Raw genomic sequence first — 21,504 nt, 5'->3', positions numbered from 1 at the left:
TCCCAGGCTCCAAGGTTTTATTAACAAGTTTGTCAGTAAGGATTTTTTTTTTACTCTTATTTCTAATGTAAGCCACAATCTGAAATGAGATTTATACAGCCCTGCTCTGTGTTTCCACCCTGCAAAGGAACTGGGGGCAGTGACCCCGTTAAGAGGCAGAGGGGTGAAGAGACCGCCTCCCCGCATCTTGTGCTGCCACCCCAGCCAGAGGCAGATCTGGCACAACAGCTTTGGTGGCTTGCAGAGGACAGCACGTCACAGCACAGCCCCGAACACAGCTCATCTGAAGAGCTGTTCATGTGCTGGTCTAACTGGTGAGTTAGACCAACTTCAGTTTTTCCAGCACCTTTCCAATTGCAAGAGTTAACAACACACTGCTACAATCACCACATTTCATCCTTGGTTATGTCAAAACAGGACACCATACTACTGTTATGGCACTGGAACAGCTACGTGGATGCAGCTTTGGCCTCTGAAGGAAGGACAGAAGAGGCTCTGCTACGTCACACGCTGCTGGCGCTCTTCCCCAGCCCACTGCTCTCTGCAGCCTCCATCCACTCCCACAGCTTTGCAGATCCCAGCCACGCTGAGCTCACACACACTGTGCCACCTTCCCATAAAGTAGCCAAAATAATTTCTTAACAGCTGATAAAACTACTAAGAGGGGAGGGGGAAACCGTCCCTTCTCCCCCGTGCTGAGAGGCTAACAGGAACTCAGCAACCTGCCAGGAAAGACAAGAACCCACGGGAAAACCAGTGCTTTGCTGCATCTCGCCACCCTCCGAGTGTTGTGAGGCCCCAGGCAGAGTGAGAGTCCAAGTGACAGGGTGATGTTAGCACCATCATTTATTTGAAGAGGGAGCACAGCCCTGGGGAGAGGCGCCCACTGCTCCCCTCCTGCAGCACAGCAGTACAAGAACAGCCCCGCAGGGAGCAAGGGGCTGGCTCCCAGCACAGGTCACCCCAAAGCACATCTCCCACAAGAGCACAACACCCTCCCTCCTCCTAGAGTGAAGGGGAACCACTCCACCTCGCAAGAAAAGCCAGAAGGGGAGACACAAGACATGCAGGAACCTTCGCAAAAGCCATTCCCAAGGCACCAGAGCAGCCGGCACGATATCCAGGCAGGCTGTGAGGCCAGTCTCCAGCAGCCGCTGCACATGCTACTCCAAGGTGAAATATGGCTGCGTGCTTCTACTTTTGCAGAACCCAGGTCTTGCAGAGAGAGGTCTTGCTGTTAGCTCTCCAACTCTCCCTTGTTTGGCTTTCCATAGTGAGCCCAAAACTTGCATTCCACACATTAGCCAGCAGTTAGCCCAATTTATTACAATATAGATCTACCTGGGAACAGACAGAAAACAAAATCCACTCACACAGACTAAGGCCTGGCAGGGAACCTTTTTCCCTGTGGTTTCCCCCTCCCCTCATACAAAAAGAAATTAAAATAAAGCAGAACAATCCTTCATGATAAGATTAAGGTCCTTGATGTGTGACTCTGTTTCAACGTGCCCAAAAACTGTCGAGCTTTCTCCTGCATGAAGAGTTGGTCTCTGGTTCCACCACAGGCCACCGCTTTCCAAGCCCTGGTCATCTAGAGAGGGAAAGAAAGCGTGAGTACACCACAGTTCAGGGAGAGGACAAACACGATGTCGACATACTGTTTTAAAAGACTGAAAAATCAATAAAGCTAACAACTATCTGCTACCTAAGGGAAGTAAAACTTCAGACTTAGGAGCACCCAGCTTGCAACGAGGAGGAACTTGCACACCACCAGTTACTCATCATAGCCGAGAAGGTCGCTTCTAGCAAAGGCGGGTCACATTCAGCAGTTCCACTGGCGAGCGCTCCGTTTCAGGATGGCCCACATGCCCTTTCAGGTCTTTCCCTCACTTGATCTGAGACAAAAAACCCAAAGCACAAACCCACTAAGGCTCCTCGTGCTAAAGAGATCCCAGAGGATGAAAGTACCATACTTAACAGCAATTTGGTGCCTGGAGTTTCAGCAGGGCCCTGCAGCACACAGGAAGAGCTGAAAGTCACTGTGTGCAGAAAGGGTCCCGCCATGAGGTGTTTTTACACTCCAGGAAAACCCCTGCGAATCCTCTGATAAATGCAGCCAAGAAATACACAATGCCCTGAACTGGAAATACCCGTTTATATGCACTGCAAAGAACCAGAGCTCAAGCTTCAGTGTTTGCTTACAGTGACAACACCCCATGCAGCCACAGCGTGGCTTTGGGCTGATTTAGGTTCAGCCCACGTCTAGGTGAGCTTCCTTACTAACTAACTGCCACTGTTAGCATCACCAGTCCAGCATAATAAATCCCGAGAGCCCAGCAACACCACAGACAGCTCTGCTGTCTCTGGGCAACAGGATTTCACAGCACACCTGTACTCTGTCACCACGCAAGCTGCTTTACTGTCACCTTCAAGTCACTCCCCCAAAGCTTTATTTATATAGACTTATTAGGTCTCAGAGCAATACGACCCTGCCTAGGACAGAAGAAGAAATGGAAGTGTTTAAGGAGGGTTTATTTTGAGAAGGGGAAGGAATTACTCTAGCTGAGGAGTATTTATTTGTCAGAAGGAACTTTCACAACGGACAGCTCTAATCCAGGGACAGATGCAACCCTCCTTGCTGCAGTGTTTTGTGAAGACTGAGCCAAGGCTGCTCAGTAAAGACAACACTGTACCTGGGCACTTCCTGGGATCTGAAAATACCCCTCCACTAGCCCCCAGTTGCAGTTTCACCCCTGGCCAAGGACAGCATGTAGCTCTAATGAGGACAGATACCAGAAAGCTCCCAAGCAAATATCTGCAAAATCATGGTCCAAATCCCCTTCTCTAAGCCACGCTGCCTAACAAAGCAGAGACACCCCTCTACGGGTGCACTCTGCCTGCAAACATACCAAACGGTGAAGATTTTTAAGGAAAGCACAAGAAACCATTTATGCCCCAGAGAGTACTTGTAGGCTACTGTGACTCCCGCACAACCCAGATGTGCTTCACAGTGTGGAGCTGAGGAACAGGGTAGCTGTAACACCACCAACCTCAGCACAAGCTACAGAGGTAGTATGCTGCCAGCTGGAGCTCCGTACTGCCACGGGTTCATGTAAACTGCAGGATAAAGCCAGCCTATGCTGCCTACGGCACAGAGCCTTCATCACAACCTAGAATCACCCTAAAAATCAGAGGTGGGAAGTACCTTTTTGTTTAGCCTTCACACAGCACTTCAGACTTGCTATGCACAGAGAAGCAAAAACTGATGACCCTACTGTTGCCCACTCAAGGAGCGCTTGTTGGAAGAAGCAAAGTTACTTCGCTGCAGGGTCAATCCTCTAAATTCCCTGATGGATTGAGTCAGGAAGCAGATTCCCATGGGGAAATCCAGGGCCAAACAAGCAGGCCACAGCTCTGATCAGCCACAGGGCTTTGACCCTCAGCAGAAGGGCAGGTTTGCAAAGAGACGGGAGAAAGATGTAGTGTGACACTACTGGCTTGGCAACACCAAACCTGACTGCAAAGACAGCCCTGACAGCACGCGGATGCCTACGCAGGAGTGCGCAGAGCTTTGTCCCCTTGCTCCTCCTCCCAAGGGCTGCACTACCGCCAGCTAGCCTCCTGATGGGGAGGGCAGTGGCTGCAGGGCTTACAGGTGCTGGTGGTCTGAAATGGCTCGGCATTTTCCTGTAGGACATTTTCTCTGGCTGCACTTGCACGAAGGCTCTGTTGAGCAAACCACTGTCATTCTTCCTGCTTGAGGAGGATAGGTTCAAGGACCTCGACAGGAAATTCATAGGCTGCAAAGGGGAAAAAAAAAGAAAATCAAGTATAAAGAAACAAGTCATTTTGCCCTAACAGTGACGATACATGGCCTGGCCAAAAGGCCAGCTAACAAATCCAGCCCTTCATCCACATTCACACGTACTCTTCAAAGGCAGCTGCAAGTAGCAAAGCTCCCACCACTGCTTTGCAGAGGGTTTCTTTGGAACAGAAACCAGCTCTGCCCCTGCTCTGAGCACAGTACACCCCACCTGGGCTCTTTTGAAACAGACAGTCTTGGGATGGGCAGGCATATTTTGTGTCATATCTTCATCCACAATATCCAGGGCCAGAGACTTCCGGACCTTCTTGATAGGACTCCTGCGCAGCTGGGGGACATAGGAAAACAAGCATCAGCATGAATCAACACAGTGAACTGCCATCCTAAGGGCCCAGGGCGCGCACCAAGCCCACACCACCCCGGGCCACGTTGCACCAGCACCTCAGGAAGAAGGTGTGCAGCAGCCTTCCCCACTACAGGGCACAGCAGCTTCCAGTGCTCTCCCGGCACCAAGAGCTGATTTAGAAGAGGAAGCCCCTTTCAGAAGGAAAGGATGGCCACCAGGCAACTGAGGCAATAGACTTTGCATACCACCCTGGGAGCCTCCTGGGAACCCAACTTGCCACAGGTGCTCCATGGGTGCCATGAGTCTCTCCTGTAGGTTAGGGACATGGCATCTCCTAGCATACCCTGAGTTCAGCATAATCCAGGACACAGCTGGCAGTATTTTAAGCAGACTTTAATCTCAGGCACATCTTGCTGATTAGAAGACAGCAGCCACAGGCCAAGAATCTTTTTGGCATCAACAGTAGGATGAACAAAACCAGCCAAAACACCACTCAGTAGCACCGGGCAGATCAGCAGCAGGTACTGGATGCAAAATCAGCTCACCCCTTGTTTCCTCTTCTGTTTCTCAGGCTTCACATCATCCTCTATGATAAGTTCAATGCCAGCTTCACTTCGGAGCACTTCTTTCAAGTCTTCTTCCAGGTGAGGAGTCTGAGGCTGGTGTGAAAAGGCAGAGAGAGAGCACAAGATAATCCCAATCTGTATTCTGGGCAGACTCACAAGTATTTCGCCCATGGGGTAATGGGGTCAGGGGAGCCCACAGTGGGAAGACAAACACAAAAGACTACTTATTTACTTCCCAGCTAGGAAAGATATTACAAGATTTTTGCAAGCGTGACAGATTTACAGGATCTCCAGGCATGAGAAAGACTTATCAGCTGAACCCCAAACATGCTGTCAAGAGACCAGTATGCACAGAAGGCCTGGGATATTAGAAACTGCCATCCCCACACCACCTGCATTAAGAGAACCAGTTCCTCAGGGATGCCTAGGTAGATCATTCCCTTGCTTTTCCTCAAGGTCATCAGTAGCCAAGCACTGCAGCCTGATTCAAGGGCAGGTTATGGTGTTTTTACCTGTTTTATAGAGGAGCTGGAAGTCCTGTGGCTACTTACCATGACATATTCACCATGACAAAGTCCCCTTTATCCCTCCCGTCTCAGCCTGGCACTACCAAACTGCACTTTGTTATGGAACAGATAACAGTTGGCTCACAGCTCTGCTGCAACCTACTCTATGTCCCGTTTGCATCCATTTTGTTTCTGCCACCAGCAAGCAGCAGACCTGCCCAACACTTACCAGAGGTCTAATTGGTCCATACTTCTCCAGGGCATTTTTGAAAGGTGTGGGGGTGTGAGGCGTGTTGTCCACCACATACTTCTGGTCTGGTGTGACAAACCTGGTACCAGAGAGTGGGAAAGACGAAGGATCAGACATACAGTAACCCACACAAAGTAACTTCCATCCTTCCAAGCCCTCATTACAGAAGCCACCTGCAGTCTCACGTGGCAGTAACAGAGGCCACCTGCCTGGCTGGACTGTTACTGGGGTGTGAGCCGGGAGAACAGGCATGGAGGAACTTTTAATGGGGAAAATATCCTTCAGACATGCCAGCTATGCTGCTTCACCCTGCCAGCTACCAAGCACCCTTATCAGAAAGCAGTACAGCACCCTGACACAGGTAACATGCAGCTCTGCAGGCCAGCTCTACTCTGCAATGCTTCTGCTGGCAGATCTGCTCAGGCCCAGCCTGGGCTTGTGACAGTCACAGCTGGACTCAAAGTGCTGGGTGCAAATGCACTTTGAGCAGCCAAGCCAGCTCGCCTGGACAGGGGAGCTGCTCTGGACCATGCCAACAAGAGTGGTTTTGCTACCACAGCCAGCACCCCCAAATACTATGCTGCTTCAGTTCTCCAGCAAAACACTCCCTGTGCAGATCACCCCTTCTCACCTGCCTGGTACAGTGCCTTGGGTTGTCATCACCCTCGGGTCAGGCAAAGCAGAGGGTGCAGAGCTAGAGGCATGGATCTGAACAGCTCTTGTTAAGGAAATCAGATCCCCTCCCTGCTGGCACAGGGCTCAGCACAGCAACATTTCCCAAAGACATGCACAGAAGGCAACAGGCCACCCAGCAGCTGAGCACAACGGTGGTCACTTGGCTGCAGCCCCAGTCAGATGGGACACTTGTTCCCTGCAGCTCAGAGAGGAACTGTTGTTGGAGGGAAAACACTGATTTAAGGAAATCCCCAGCCTGCCCTGCCCCTCTCTCAGTAGTGCCAGTAAAACTATTGGGGGAGTTGTTTTTGAATTGGACCAGGCTCCTGTGTGGAAAACGACAGTGCTCAGGTGGGGATGTGGGAGAAAGAGGAGGAAAGGACTTACGCTGAGTTCTTCTGGAGCAGAGGGGTCTTATCCCTGTGCAGAGGGGTGGTGACAATCACCTTCTGACTGCACACAGGCGTGGAGGTCAGAGACGGGTTCTCCAGTTCTAGTGTGTCCTGTTTGGTCCAAAAGTTTAAGAACTGCACAGCACAGGAAAGAAAGAGAAGACACTCAGTCTCAAGCATCCCAGCATAGTACCACAAGTCATTACTTTTTCCTAAATATTGGGGAAGTAAGGACAATCCTCCCATATGAGCAGTTCAACTGGGACGTGTCCCAGTACAAACCAAGATGACTCTTACAGGCTCATACAGTCCTGTACAGGGACACACACGTGAAAGTTGCCAGAAGGTGCCTCATACCCATAAAGATTATTCAGTTCCCATAAGCGATGAGTCTATGAGACTATAAGCAGCAACAGGCTGGGAGGGAAGTCTTGGCTGGCACTGGTCCAGATAAGGCCAAGCAGAACAGTGAAAGAGAGCTAATGCCAGCCCACCAAAGGTCTATTCTGACCTCAGATTGGCCAATGTGAGGGAAGTCGATGTAACACAACAGTGTACAAAGTAGCAGATTTTGTATTGAGCTGTCTTCAGCCTAAACTGTGGGAAAAGGACAAACCATCCCATCTCTGCTAGGATTTTGCTTCATGGCGATGAGGCTACTAAGTGACAACTTCACTCCCATAAGGAACAAGGCTTGCACCCAAGAGCCTATGAGGAGAGAAAAGCTCTGTGTGTTATGGTCACTGATGGCTAAAGCTCAGCCCGAGAGCCAGCACATGCCATTTGCCTTCTCAGATTCACTCCAAGCCTTCCAGCCTTCCACATTCTGCAGAGCTGTACATTTTAGGGCCTGCTCTGACCTCCCAGTTATTGCTGGCCTTTGGGTGTCGAACTGTCCTGCAGTGCTTTCCCATGTGTCACCCAGGGCTGCAAGAACAGCAGAAATGAAGGCCTGGAAGGCACAGGTAAACAGCATCTGAACAACAGAGCAGCTGTGGAAACTCTGCTGGAGAATGCAACAACGCAGCAGCCTTTATTCTACTGTATAGACAGAACTCCACCACGTCAACATACGAGACACCAGTGGGTTTGAACACCGTAGTGCTCCAAGATGATGTGTGTTGGAAACCATGTGTGCGCACGCGTGGACACTGCAGGAGTCATGACAAAGGCTGAAAGATCCTGAGACCCTTTTGGGAAGATGACAAGCCCAGGAGCATTTTCCTAAGCACAGCAACTTAGAGATCCGCACGAGACGTGTACTGCCGAACCTGCCTGCGTGACTTAACTGGAAACAAAAAGGGAAAGCCACGTTTCACTGTTGCCACACTGCTACCCACAGCTGGGGCAGCAATGCTGTGAGGACAGAAGCACCGTGCTCTCGAGCAATTGTGGGGAGGGCAGGCACATAGATCAGCACAGTGGTGCTCTTTCCTCACACAGGGCAGATGGGCTTCACCAACGCAAGCACTCCTGAAGGCAGACATGGGCTGCTGCTCCCACAGGAAGGGCAGCACTGAAGACAAGCCATACCAGAACCCAGCTCTGTGCCTTGTTTCAGCAGAGACTCACTTTGTGCACTGGCACCACCTCATTCAAGGGAGGAAAAACACAAATCTGGCAAAGCTGAGGGGAATACATGGCATTAAGGCAAGCAGATAGAGCACTAACATGCTTATTAGCTCACGACCAAGCCCAAGCAGAGGAGCACAGACTGGGCTCTGCCATTGCTCCGTACCTGAGATGGAGAAAAGGGCAGTGTCTTGACAGGGGTGCTCTTGGGTGTCATGCTGTTGCAGGAGTCAAGGAAGGAAAGGCTGGTGCTGGTGGCATTCTCTGTGACAGGGGAGAGGGAGATCTTCCTCTTCTTCTGCCTCTTCAGCACAGAGGGTGGCGTGCCAAAGCTCACCTCTGCGTGTGGAGAGATGGGGATGAGCTCCCCCTTGCTGCTCTTGCTCAGGTCAGAGATGGTGTGGCCATCCAGGCGGTACTCAGTCACATTGGGCAGGGATGCCGTTGGCTTGCTGGGGGTTTGCCTCATCGGGCTGTTGCTGCTACTGCTGCTGCCGGCAGAGGGTTCCTCAGGCAGGTCAAACTGGGTCAGATCACACCACCCATCTGGATCCTGCACACAAGGGAAACCATCAGAAGCAGCCCAGGAAGGAAAGCTGAGCAGCCAACTGCCGCAGATGCAGAGATGAACTGAGAGGTGAAATAAGTGGGTGTGAGACTGCACCAGCTTTTGCAAGGAGCCTGGCTAGAGGAGAGCTCAAGCCCTCCTCCCCTCTGCTGCCAGCACAGCTGAGGACCAGACCAGGGAACTGACCCAGCTGAAAGCTACTGCTCCTGTGTAGGGCAGATTTTAATATTTATGCAAGGTTGGTTTCCCAGTTCAGTTCACAGCACAGCTGCACAAACAGCTGCACCCCCACAGAGAGGAGACAAAAAAAGCAGCTGGGGACAGGGGCTGAATGAAGTGACTGTCACCCAACACCAAACCACAGTCTTGGGTACACCGATACAGCTGGACACAGGGCTCTGTTGTATCGTTCACTGCAGGAAGCAGGTTAAAAATAACCAGACCAGTTTAGAGATTGGCTGCTTCGCAGCTCAACCCCACCAATACCCAAAGTACCATACAGGCAGGTGCCTAAGAACCCACAGATGGGCCATTAAACCTTGGGCACAGACTCACTATCCTCCTATACTCATGCAAAGTGGATTCTTCACAGATAATCAGCTCATAAGCTCCTCTGGCAGGCTGGGGGCTGCAGAGACATTTCCCTCTGACAGCAGCAAAGTGCTCTGTTGATTCTAGCCAGCCTCTCACCCTGGCAAGCCTTCACCACACTGGGGAACTCAGCCTTGCTTGACCGGCCCAGATTACTAGTTTCAGTGAAGCTACCTCCACTGAAAGCAAATGGTGGCATGATCCCAGTGTGAAGGGGTCTGTCCTGCATACAAGTGGGCCTGGCCTACTCCCAGTCTGTCCTGTCCTATCCCATCCCGTAACAGGAGGGAAAGAAAAGCCCATAAGCATGGGCCTGAACTTTTATAAAAGGGAGAGCTGGGGACACTCTGGCTGATAAAAAGCAGGGCTTGAGATCAGGTTTGCCAGCGTCTACAGCCTCCCACACCAGCAGAGCCCATGCATGAGGATGCCCACCTAGGGGAATCTTCCAGCCCAGAGCAACATTGGCAGAGCTGGAAAGGCCTAATCCAGCCCTGGAAAAAGAGATGGTGGGAAGCCACAAGCCAATGAAAGACCCAGCCCTCCTCAGGATGCCCATGGTGATGAGGAAGGGGACCCAGGATGTTCACTCAAGGGAAAAGGGTGGGGATCGGTCTCCATACATTAGCTGGAGGAGCAAGGGTCTGTTACTTACAGATTCAATCATGTCCAGAGCTTCATTGAAGGCTGGCACAGATGTTGGGTACAAATAGTTGGCAGTTTCGACAACCCATTTGTATGGTGATGCAGCAAATGAAGAGGCATCCTCAGGCACCACATCATCTGGGGTCCCCTCAGCGTTATGCTCTGCCAGTTTGGCAGCTGGCAGCTCCGGGGGTAACTCCTGCACACCCGTCACTTCCTCATCACTGACATCCTCTTCCTTTATTTCAGAGATGTCAACTGGCCAGTTCGGCAGGACAGTCTTTGCACAAACAAAGGAAGTCCAGTCGTTAGTACAAAGCAAGACAACATGTCAAGTCCTGGGGACAGTCTGTTTCACATCCCCATCCTTCCTCACTGCTCTGTCCCACACCATACACCATGTGAGCAGAGGTCCATGTAACGTAATGAGGACAGGACTGTTTAACTGAAGATTTCACTTAACAGTATCCCAGGAGGAAGCTGAATGAAGGCTGAGCAGGTAGCACTAACTGCATTTCCTCCTTTCCAAGAGCTTACCTTTGAAAACTACGCTCTTGAAGAAAGAGTAATTGGATGTACTTCCCCTGCTTCCTTTTTTAGAGGAAGGGAACACAACACCTCTTCACCATGCCCCCTACGCTGTCTGGAGCGGCCTCCCTCTCCCACCAGCAACAGCACAACAGAGCCAAAAACAATTCTTTGGTCTCCAAGACAGACCCAATGCTGGGATTGGCAAGGTAACAGCACTAGCCGACTGCTGTCCTCTGCCTGGATAACACACTTGGGCTCACATTACACCTCTAGCTCCTGGACAGAGAGACCTCCCAAGAGTCATTCTGTTGGAGAACACTGGGGGAAGGCACAGACCGTCTATGTAGACACCAGGCTGTGGCAAAGGCAGCATGAGAGGCAGCAGAAGGGTGAACGAACAGCTCTGATATGCATTGGCAGGGCAGGGGACTAACCCAGCTGCCTGCTCCAAACATGCTGGTGCAGTACCTGGCTCCCAGCTCTTGTTTGACTTTGGCTCTCCTTGTCATCAACCTCCACCAGCAAGTACACCGACTTGGGCTCCTTAGTTTCATTAAGGAAGCCTCCTGTGTCCACCTTTCGCTTGATGGTGGAGTTCCAGTGATTCTTCACAGCATTGTCGGTCCTGCAGAGAAAGCAGAAGAAAACAGAAATCACAACTTACGGCAGCCTTAAAGGACAGCAAACTGCTCCTACATGCTCTCCAGCCCTGTTCTGTGAGCCCAGCACGTGGATCTCCACAGGCCACCCAGCTGCAATGGCAACAGTGAGCAAAGAGGTCCTACCTCCCAGGCAGCAGCTTGGCAATCTCCGCCCAACGGTTCCCCAGGACCTTGTGGGCCTCAAAAATGATGCGATCCTCCTCCTCTGTCCATGAGGACTTCTTCACCTCAGGGTTCAGGTGGTTATGCCAGCGTTCCCGGCACTGCTTCCCTAACCGCCCTTTCAGGTGCTTGGCTATCAGGGTCCATTGTTTGGTGCCATATTTTTTGACAAGTTCAATTACCTTTGAAGAGAACAGGAGGAAAATAAGGAAACGGGATTAAGGAGGGGAAGGTCAATACAGTCATCCTCAGGATTTGCTTTGCTCTTCACCTCTCTTGGGACCAGGTATGGGCAGAGAAAGGCCCCTTAGGAGAGAAAGCTGGAGGGATCCAGCTGAATTTCTGAAAGAGTCTGTCTCTACGCAGACATTTTGCCACATGGCACCTCTGAATGCAGAGAACTGCTCCCAGAAGACGGGGTGGAGACTGGCAGGTGCACCAAGAGCAGGGGGACCCAGGTTTAGAAACACATGCCTATGTCTGAGCAAGGGCCAAGTCCCATGCGCTCCAAGCCTCCTCTGCCCTCTCTCCTGCTAAGGGCCTGGCCGCATGACAACAGTCCCCATAAGCTCTGCACTGGTCTGCCCACTGGGACAGAGGCGTGGCCTCCCTTTAACAGAGGTGCTACACCAAGAACATGCCAGGGCCTGCAACTCCATGCCCTGCTAGCACCAGGACACACAATGAGGGCTCCAAAGCAAAACCAAACAATATTCACTTCAGAGCCATCCACTTTGCCACTTTTCCCTCACCCAGGGCTTTGTCACTTCTGCCTGAGGCTCAATGCAAATGTCTGGGCACTGAGTCTGCTCTGAGCCCCTGCGATATGTCCACAGCACAGTCAGGACAAAACAATCTATTGCCTGCACTGTTCAGCACACCAAAATCTTGAAAGGAGGCTGAAGGAACCCTTCAAAGAGCATTTCTACCCTTGCCAGCTGCGCTCAGCTGAAAGGTGCAGACAGACAGGTGATGCTCACAGTGCTCTTGACTCAAAACAAATGTCCCTACTACAGACTTTTGACTATCAAGCACAAACAAATGGACCAGAGACACCAAGCTGAGGTACAGGCCAAGGAGCTGGAGTGCTTGCAGGGCAAAGCAACCTACATCGTCAGGAGGAGAAACCTGGAGCCCAGCCTGGCCAGGGTGGCAGTGGCATCGTGACTGAGTAGGCTGGCAGAGTCAGGACATGCAAAGGGAAGGGGAAAGCAGGCAGCTATTGCTCTGCTGTAGGAAGGTGGAAGGACATCATGAAAGCTTCCTCAGGATGTGCTTGACATAACACAGATGGGAGGCAAAAGGTACCATAACAGCCTGCAATGGGACCAAAAGGGAAAGAAATGGGGGAGCAGAACTGTTACAGAGAATCTGACAAACTAGGAAATTTTGCAGCAGAAAACCTTGGTGAAGGTTGGAATTCATTCCAACTTTTCTTAAGTACATCAAGACGATCACTTTATCTGAGCTGGCCCCTCTCAGCTGACTCTGGAATCAGCAGAGAAATAGGTTTGCAGATATGATGATTCATCTAGCTGACCTCAGACATCCACTTTAGGCTGTCTACTGTGGCACAGGAAATGCCACTTTTCTCTCGGGTCCCACATGGCCATGCCAAGTAGAGATCTGCCAGCAGGCTGATGAATTAATTCCCTTTTCTGCCCTCTCCCTTGGCCCCCTCCTGTAGCAGTACTGTGTGAAAGGGAGGGGTTTAGCTAAAAAGTCCCAGACCTGCTTCTGCTTGTCATGACCACAGCTGCATTAGTCTGCTCAGAACAGGTCAGAGTGCTGCCCTCGTGGATATCCACCATTGGAAAGAATCACCCACAGTTTACAAAAAAGACCTGAGGGTCTGACACCTCCATCCTCTCCACAGACAGTCACAGTCCAACACTCAGGTCCTTACGGCCCTGACTTACCTTTTGGTCCTCCTCTTTGGTCCAAGGGCCCTTAACCAAATCTGGATTCAACACTCTCAGCCACCGGTACTGACACTGCTGATCGCTGCGGTTCTGGGACAAGGAACGAGAGTAGCCATGCATTAGACCAGAGGTTCCAAAAACCCTTAGAGCAACAGCAGTCCCCACACATACAGGTTGTCCCACAGAAAACCTGCAGAAGCACATGGACAAAACATAGTATGACTAGGGCACTGGGCACAGAAACAGGGGCAGGAACCTTGATTCTCACCCCACCTCAACAGACTCGCCCTTGAAAGTCCTCTATACAAGAAGGATGTCTCCCTGCCCTGAAGAAGCACCATTTCACAGCCTGGAGCTGCAGCCACAGAACTGAGTCCCACTGTGCAAGACGCTGCACAGACACAGAGAACGAGAGCAATGAACACAAGAAGCAACATGCAAATGTTATGATTCCCAACTGGGCAAGGGGTCACTTACAGGAAAGTGACTGGCCAGGAACTTCCAGTCATTCTGCCCATAATGTCTTACTAACATCTTCAGCTGCTCATCCTGCAAAGAACAAAGACACAGACTTTCACGTATACTGGGGCAACACACACCACAGGCATCCCTGGGCTGATGGCATCAAGAGAACAAGCTACTTTCAACTGTCAGGAAGGACTTTTTGGCAATACGCATTCAGGGGAGGAAGGTAGCTCACACCACCCTTTAGCAGCGCTCCAGTATGTGGAGCTCAGCTGGAACAGACTGTTTGCTTCTGGGCTCTGCACTAGGGAGAGCTCATACACTGAGAACAAAGCAAGAGCTCAGCTCTGTTCCAGTAGAGTCTGATTCAAACCCTGTGGCCAAGCTACCTGCTTATCCAGCCCCAGTACACCACTGGCCAGACAGTCCATCCCTCAGCTCAGCCACCGCTTTTGCCTGGCCAAGAGAGCTGACTGGTTTGAGTGTATCACCACTAGCCCAGTGGTCTACTGTCTGTCAGTGCTGCTGGGCTCTACGGCATTTCTTTCATGAACCTTCATTTCTTTCACTTCTATAGCCCCGGTGTGCCTGCTCTCACAGCTCACAAACAGCCTGCTATAGGTGTCCTTGCCCATGTGCTCTAGCAGGGCAGAGGCATGAAATAATTCCTTGGCCAATGTAAGCCCAAATCTTTGATCCCTGTACAAAGAGCACCTTACTTTGAGTTGAGAACCCAGGGGGAGACAGGACGTCTTGTAGTTTTTCAAACAGAATAAAGATGACTGAGGAAGTGGGAGGAGGGAAGAGAATATCCCAACTAATTTCAGGCTCTCAGCCAGGATGACTAAGTCGTCATCCCAGTAGTCTCAACATTCCCTGCTGTTGCTAGAAAAAAAAAGGGAGGACGTTTCCACTGTGCAATTCCGCTTGCTGGAGGCCTCAGCCCACCTCTGGAACCCCTCTTTCCTCACAGGAGAGTTGCAGGCAGCAGATGCCTCACTCAGAGCTCTCAGGCCTAAGCTAAAGTGCTTGGAGCTCTGGCTCTCCAGGCTACGCTTCAGACTCCCCTGAACCTCCTAGCCTCATTAAGAGCTTCGCTCACATCAGCAAAACAGACACGTGGTCTTCTCCAGTAGCAAGACAGCGGAAGGTGCTGTCGTGGCCAGCAGGTGAGGACTGGGGTGGAGGTACCCGCACCACAGGTGCCATGCCAGAGGCCTACCCCAAGGCACCTGCCCTCAGCAAGTGCCAGGCTCTCACTCACCTCTTCTTGCGTCCATTTGACTTTGCACCTGCCATCCCGCTGCTCCGGCACGTCTGAGTCAGTATCCTGGTAATGCAGCTCATCCTGGTCCTCACTAGAGATGAATAAATGAAGATTATAATTTCTACCTCTGATAAAAATGCAGCAGGGGGAGCGACCTCCACTACGCAGAGCAGAGCTCGAGAGAGCAACCCACACTGTGCAGAGCAGAGCTCCAGATCTACTCTCTTCCACCACTGAGACCCAACACCTCACAGACATTCACTCAGGCACCCCAGTTTCCCTCAGATTCCCTCAGCTTTGGAATCCCGGTGCATGCTAGCATTTTTTATGCTGCCGAGAGCAGGGGAAGGAGCCTTTCTCTCGATTTCTGCTCCCTCCTGTCCCTCTAGGAAGACTTTGCACCTAGGGACCGGCACCATTTCCCCTCCTTACAGCTCACCAGTCTCGGGGATTGCTGGAGCAAAGGGAAGAGATGCGAGGAGCAGCCAGAAGGCAGCCGGCTGGCACTGGGAGAACAGCCCCGCGGGGCTCCACACATCACCCACCCAGACCCCCCCCGCCGCCCCCCTGCTCCCGAGCCGGCAAAGCCAGGCCCGCGCCCAGCTCCCTGGGCGACCCGAGAGGAACCTTTAGAGCGGGTCCCGCGGAACACGCAGCACGGGGGTGCGGGGCCGCGGCCCTGCCTGCAGCCCGCCGCCCCGCTGGAGAGCGGGAACGGCCGTCCGGATGGGTGGGGGGGGGGATGTGATCGGGGAAGGGGGGGGCCGCGCGGCCGGGAGGAGCCCCCAGGGGTTCCCCAGGGGCTCCCCCCCGCACCGGCGCGGCGGGAGGGCGCGGGGGCGGCGGCGGGAGCCGCACTCACCCGCGGCTGCGGCGCGCCATGGCGGGGCCGGACGGCGGCGGCGGCACTTTCCTATCTCGCGCCAACGGCGCCCCCCCCAGCGCGGGGCCGGGCCGCGCATGCGCGCTGCCGGCTCCCGCCCGCACAAAGAGGCGCGCGCGGGAGGGCGCCCGCCCGCCCTGCACCCCCTCAGCGCACACACACACACACACACACACACACACACACACACACACACACGGGCAAATTAAAGTCAACCACCTTCCCCGCGTTGCTTTTGCCGCGCCAGGGGTGCACTATGGGGTGCCAGGAGGAGAGCACGGGTCTGGCACGGCCTGGAAGAGAAAAGAGGCGGTCAGCATGGAAAAGCTCGGCTCTTCCTGCGCCATAGAACCATTTAGGTTGAAAAAGATGTTTAAGATCATCAAGTCCAACCACTGTTGACATTTGTCTTTCTTGAAAAAAAAGTACAATCTTCCTCTTGTGACCTGAACTGCCCATCACTATATGAAAAATTCTTCTACCAACCAATAAACCTGAACCGTAATCGGTAACAAAGACACTGTGGCAATCGTATCCTCACAGCAGAAAGTCTACTTTTTTTTGTTAAAGTGCTATGAAAAAGCAGGTTAAACCGTAACCGCTGCCGGGCGGCGGCACTGTCACACCACACACGGGAAGCGGGAGCGGAAAAGCAGCCGGAGCAGCCACCCCGGTGACAGCTGGCCCCGAGCGTGCCAGCTCTTTGCACACGTGTGCTCCCGACTTGCGCTGTTTTCTCGCTGCCTGCATACACACAGCACGCACACCCGCGAGCGCCGATACAGGATCCATAATGTCCGTGTTCGGCCTGCGCACGTGGATGCTCCCGGCCAGCGTTTTGGAGCAAACCACACAAAACTGAAGAGATGGGTCCCCAGCAAGGGGACCTTCCCCGAGTGTCGTGTCCGGGCTGGAAAGCTCCGTGTGCCTTCCTCCTCCTCCTCCAACAGCAGAGGACCAAAGCCCCTGCAAACCCCCCTCTGCTCTCCAGGGTTGCCCGTGACAGGCTGCACACACAACCTAGCCCTTGCAGGGCTCAGTTTATGTTCAGTAGCTAGCCACAGCCCCCAGTCACTGCCCCTGTGCTTAAACAGAAGCAAACAAAACCCCGCCCTCTCCCAAATTAGCTTAATTAGAAATGAGTCTGCTAATTACCAGAACTATAAAAGCACTATTAGCAACACTAGCAACAAAGGCTCAAGATCTTGAGGGGGTCCCTGTAGAAGCTGAAGGTGAGTAGTGCTTCATAGTCTATCCTCTTAGTATGTATTCTTTATTTCTTACCTGCTAATTTAATTAAATAATCTTTGAAGTGTTTTAATCTCTTAAAGAAAACTTTCTTTCTAGGCTGACCACACAGCTGCCCCCTTTATAGTAAATTCAGGATCTTTTTATTTCTGTTTGTAACATATTTAGTGTAAGAAATGGCTTCAAACCACAGCAGCTGCCTTCCCTGACCTGCCCTGCTCCCTCTGGGGTCGCTGGAAGGCAGCTGCCCATGGAGCCGCTGGTGGGAATCTCCTCCCAGGCAGAGTGGGAGCATGAAGGAAGCTCCTGTCCATGGAGCGGAAGGCAGGGGTGTACAACACGACATGAGAGCAGCCAGGAGGGCTTGTTCCCAAGGACCTCCCCCCAGTGTCCTGTGTGGGCTGGGGGACCCCACAGGTCTGCAGTGGGGCTAAAGGTAGGGTGAGAGCCGCTCCTCAACCTCTCCCATCCTAACCAGAGCCTGGTTTTAGCACCTCCATCTCAAAGACACCCAACTCTAACTGAGGTTAATGGTCCTCTGACTCAAGGAATATGGATAAAGTGTTCTGTATCTCTGGGGAAAACCAGCTCCATCTCACTACTGTGAAGTACTAAGTGCTTATACTAGTGCTAAGATGGAGAGGCTTACTGAGACTCTATACCATGGGGTACAAAGCTAATAGTGGGACACAGGCTGAGGCTGAATAAATACTGCTTTAGGGAGGGTCCATGATGACCTCTAGCCAGTAAAAAGGCTTTGATGCAATTGTGTTGCTCCAGAAGACAAAGGGTGGACACCCACCCACCTACCTGTTCTGGATCCTGCTCAGCTCTGCTTTACTAAGCAAGACTGAGACAGGATTTTGCAGCAGATCAGTTCAGCTGCTGTAAGTTTGCAACTCATTGATGGACAATAACCTGTTTATTCTAACAGGGACATCCTGGTCTCCATAAGCCTGACCGTGGTGGGATTCTGCATGATGCTGTCCACCAAGAGGCATGGTACCAGCATCCTGACCGTAAAGGAAATCCTGGAAAATGGCTTTGTGGCTGGGGTCTCTAGCCATACACGTTCTTCTCCTGTCCAGAGTTATTACATGGATGATAGCAGTGCCTCCAAACCGGACACCTGGGAGTTTCTCATGGACTTGGACAATGCAACAAAAAGCAGTTCCCCTTGCGTAATCAAGCAGTCAGAGTCTCTGAGCAGCTGTGTGAAGACTGACCTGAACAGCCTGACCCAGGGTGTCTCTGACCTCAGTCTCGTCTGCTTCTGCAAGACCAACCACAGTCAGGCTGCCTTTGACCTGTCTAATTTGCCTTGTGAGCACCGCAGCAGAGCCAGCTCCCTGATGGATGTGGCATCGCAGAACACCTCAACGCCATGCAAGAAAGAAAAGTGCCCGAAACCACTGGAGAGCCTGCTCTCCAAGAGCATCGAGCTCATCGGTGACGTCTCAACCCTTGGGAAGATGCCAGCACCCGGATGGGAGATCTCAGCAATAAAAGCCCCTCTGGATACCAGCCTGTCCCTTGATGTCAGCAGTGAGGAGTTAAGGCTACTGGGATGCTCCAAACTGGACACTCCATCCCTGGAGACCTCTGTAGTAATTCCTCTGGCGTGGCCTGGTGGGTTCAGGAGGCACCCTACGCTGATCCACAGGACTGTTGCCCCTGAGAGCCAGCTGAACGACCTTCAGCCCATCCCCGAGTTTTTCCCCCCCGCTCTGTGAGGCTGCCGCTGCCCTGGCTCCGCGCCGGAGCACGGCGGGCTGCGGGGCGCCCGCCCGGGGACCTGCCGCGCTGCCGAGGAGCACGATGCGCACAGCGGATCCCTGCTGCAGCACAGAAGATGCCGCCCCCCTGCCCTGCCCTGAGCCAGGGGCTTGCTTGCTGATGGCACACCGGTGAAAGGCTAAATGCTCCAGCCGGGGGTGCCCGGAATGGCAAGCTGCTCGGGGCCCTGCTGAAGCGCAGGCTGTGCACGGCACCCCTGGAAGGCAGCGCCCGCTCAGCAGCAGCCCTCCTGGCTCCCCCCTCCCTTCCCCGACCGCTGTCTCTTGTCTTAATGCAATAAAGATATACATTTCACTGTGTGCGTGGTCTCCGGTGCTCCCTGACCGCCCGCCCGGCCGCGGCTGAGCTCCGCCGGCTGAGCAGGGCCGGCCGGGCCCGGCTCCGCCGCATCGAGGCCCGGCTGCCGGTAAAACCCCACCGAGCGCTGCCATCCCCAGCGCCGCCCCACCCGCGTGGGGAGCCCCACGGCCCCTCCGCGCCCCGGTGCGGGGCCGCCACAGAGCCCGGGGCAGGGGGCCCGGCCTCCGCCGCCGCCTGAGGAGGGGTGAGAGGCCGCGACAAGATGGCCGGGGCCCGGGCGGGGAGCCCCGCGGCCGCCGCCGGCCCCGCTCCGCTCCCGGGTGCGCGGCCCCGGGCCGCCCCGCCCGCCCAGCCCCGTTACCTGGTAGAGGGGCCCGGGGAGGTCTCGGTGTTGGAGGGGCGCCGGAGCGCGGCTCTGCTCCCCGCCGCCGGGCCATGGCGGCCGCCGGGGCCCGCCGCTGCCCACGGGGAGCGCGGGCAGGAGGCGCCGCCGGGGCTGGGGATCCCTCTTCTGGCACGCTGGGAGAAACACAGCCTGGGAGCGGCGGGGCACAGAGCGGCTGCCCCAGCGCCCGCCGTGCGGCCCCGCCGGTGGTTCGTGTGCGACTCGCATCGCCGCCCCAGCACCGCGCGGGAGGCACGGAGCCGGAGGGGCAGCTCGCCCTACACCCCCGCACCCTGGAGCCGCAGGGGCAGCTCGCCCTACACCCCCGCACCCTGGAGCCGGAGGGGCAGCTCGCCCTACACCCCCGCACCCTGGAGCCGCAGGGGCAGCTCGCCCTACACCCCCGCATGCTGGAGCCGCAGGGGCAGCTCGCCCGCCGCCCCCGCACCCTGGAGCCGCAGGGGCAGCTCGCCCGCCGCCCCCGCACCCTGGAGCCGCAGGGGCAGCTCGCCCTACACCCCCGCACCCTGGAGCCGCAGGGGCAGCTCGCCCGCCGCCCCCGCACCCTGGAGCCGCAGGGGCAGCTCGCCCTACACCCCCGCAAACCGGTCCGAGGGAAGGAAACGAGCCCCCCCAAACGCACCCCAGCCCCGCTACAGATTTTTGGCTCTGCTGCCAGAGCTTCCCGCCCCACACGGCCACTTGCTCTCCTTCCTTATCTTCCCCTCCCATGGCCGCTCACAGCAGACACAACGACACAGAGAATTACTTGCTAAAACCACGTTCCAGGGCATTTACAGTTTGCCAAAGACCCGTTATATGCTCCCCCCTCTTCTTTTAGGGAGAGTGAGGGAGGGGAAGTCATGGTGCATGAAAGGACAGAGACAAAAAAGGGAAAGCAGCAATAGGTGCTTGGAACCAACTTTTGTGAAGTCCAGCAATAATTTCATTAACACATAAACTCGGCGCCCAGCTGCGTGCCTAACCTTCCAGTGGCCTAGCCTCGCTTCTTGAAAGCCCTCACCCCCTTGCACTCCTCCAAAATTCTGTCAATCAGCCATAAAGTTTATGCGTATCACATTCCCATGACCAAAGTAAGCACTTCCGTTTATAAAGTAACAGTTTAAATACTTCCACAGGGCTAAAGAGATGGCTTTGAAAGGGAGATGCAAGCTACTGCCGCCACACATATGCCACACTAGAGCTTCTGGCCAAAAAACATCTATTCAGTGAAAAAAAATCTGTTCTTTTACTTCAGCTGTCAGCATGGCACGAGAAACAGTGAACAGGGAGCTGCTTGTATTCTCTGGCTGCTCAGCTCACTTTTTTCTAAACCATGTTACAACATCAGAACAGGTGACAAAACAACTCAGAAAGAGGGCCCAGAAAGAGAAAGTATTTACAGATTGAAGTATAAACACCACAGAACAGCACAAACCAGATCTAGCATCAGGAAGAAGATCACACAGCTGTTTGGTTCAACTGCAGTCTGTGCCGGTTGAGTGATTGGCATTGATACTGCAGAGGAAAGGGTGCGCTTATCGTGTAAATCAGTAGCTGGAACATAGGAAGTACTCGGTGTGACAAACACAACCATGCCCTTAGAGAAAAATAAATAAAAGAGGAAAAAATGAAAAATGTCAAACATGTTGCTATGAATAAGGCAGAGAGCGCAGCCACCCCTGCAGATCTCAGCTGGTCAGTAACTTAGCAGGTGCTTCGGGGCACCTCCTCTTGAAAAACCTGCGCCAAGCTGCCATCCAAAGCATGAAGCAATGTAAAATGGTACGACTTTTTGTGGGATAAGAGATGAACAGATCTTTTGGGAAAAGCAGCCTTGACGTTAAAAAACCATGGCAGAGCAAGAGAAAGCGCAGGTGTCACAAAGGCTGAACAGAAGGCTTGAGTGGGAGAAGAATTTAAGTTTCACGGTTTGAGTGTCAGATTA

The 21,504-nt window shown here is 53.5% G+C and overlaps 2 protein-coding genes across 4 annotated transcripts; one reads left to right on the top strand and one right to left on the bottom strand.

Moving 5' to 3' along the window:
* Positions 1-1,305: 1,305 nt before the first annotated feature.
* On the bottom strand, positions 1,306-19,773 carry MYBL2 (MYB proto-oncogene like 2). Of its 3 annotated transcripts, XM_064465784.1 has the most exons (15): positions 19,533-19,640; positions 16,046-16,119; positions 14,941-15,034; positions 13,689-13,760; positions 13,209-13,301; positions 11,251-11,471; positions 10,934-11,090; positions 9,945-10,214; positions 8,297-8,683; positions 6,554-6,693; positions 5,471-5,570; positions 4,715-4,828; positions 4,035-4,151; positions 3,654-3,800; positions 1,306-1,591 (listed from the first exon to the last, which is right to left on the bottom strand). In XM_064465784.1, exons 4-15 carry the CDS (start codon positions 13,743-13,745, stop codon positions 1,463-1,465), a joined length of 1,932 nt encoding a protein of 643 aa, XP_064321854.1. In that variant the 5' UTR covers positions 13,746-13,760; positions 14,941-15,034; positions 16,046-16,119; positions 19,533-19,640; the 3' UTR covers positions 1,306-1,462. The 3 variants fall into 3 exon arrangements, with proteins under 3 accessions (XP_064321854.1, XP_064321855.1, XP_064321853.1); XM_064465785.1 differs by lacking the exon at positions 16,046-16,119 and having other exon boundaries at positions 19,533-19,773; XM_064465783.1 differs by lacking the exons at positions 16,046-16,119; positions 19,533-19,640 and adding an exon at positions 15,806-15,907.
* LOC135315748 (uncharacterized) lies at positions 17,967-19,160 on the top strand. Its single transcript, XM_064465787.1, has one exon. The coding sequence runs from the start codon at positions 18,052-18,054 to the stop codon at positions 18,805-18,807; it is 756 nt and encodes a 251-aa protein (XP_064321857.1). The 5' UTR covers positions 17,967-18,051; the 3' UTR covers positions 18,808-19,160.
* Positions 19,774-21,504: the final 1,731 nt, after the last annotated feature.

The sequence above is a fragment of the Phalacrocorax carbo genome, chromosome 14 (genome assembly GCF_963921805.1).
Source record: "Phalacrocorax carbo chromosome 14, bPhaCar2.1, whole genome shotgun sequence".
Lineage (NCBI taxonomy): Eukaryota > Metazoa > Chordata > Aves > Suliformes > Phalacrocoracidae > Phalacrocorax > Phalacrocorax carbo.
Note: the sequence above shows the minus strand (reverse complement) of the source record. Positions and strands in the feature narration are given on the sequence as shown.

Bases quoted from the DNA above. Each gene is read 5' to 3' on its own strand.
- MYBL2 (XM_064465783.1), bottom strand. From the start codon at position 15,825: ATGGCGCGCCGCAGCCGCGG. The intron at 11,472-13,208 runs GTAAGTCAGGGC...TTCTCTTCAAAG, and splicing joins CCAAAGAGGAGGACCAAAAG to GTAATTGAACTTGTCAAAAA. The intron at 10,215-10,933 runs GTACTGCACCAG...GTTTGTGCAAAG, and splicing joins AAACAAGAGCTGGGAGCCAG to ACTGTCCTGCCGAACTGGCC.
- LOC135315748 (XM_064465787.1), top strand. From the start codon at position 18,052: ATGATGCTGTCCACCAAGAGGCATGGTACCAGCATCCTGACCGTAAAG.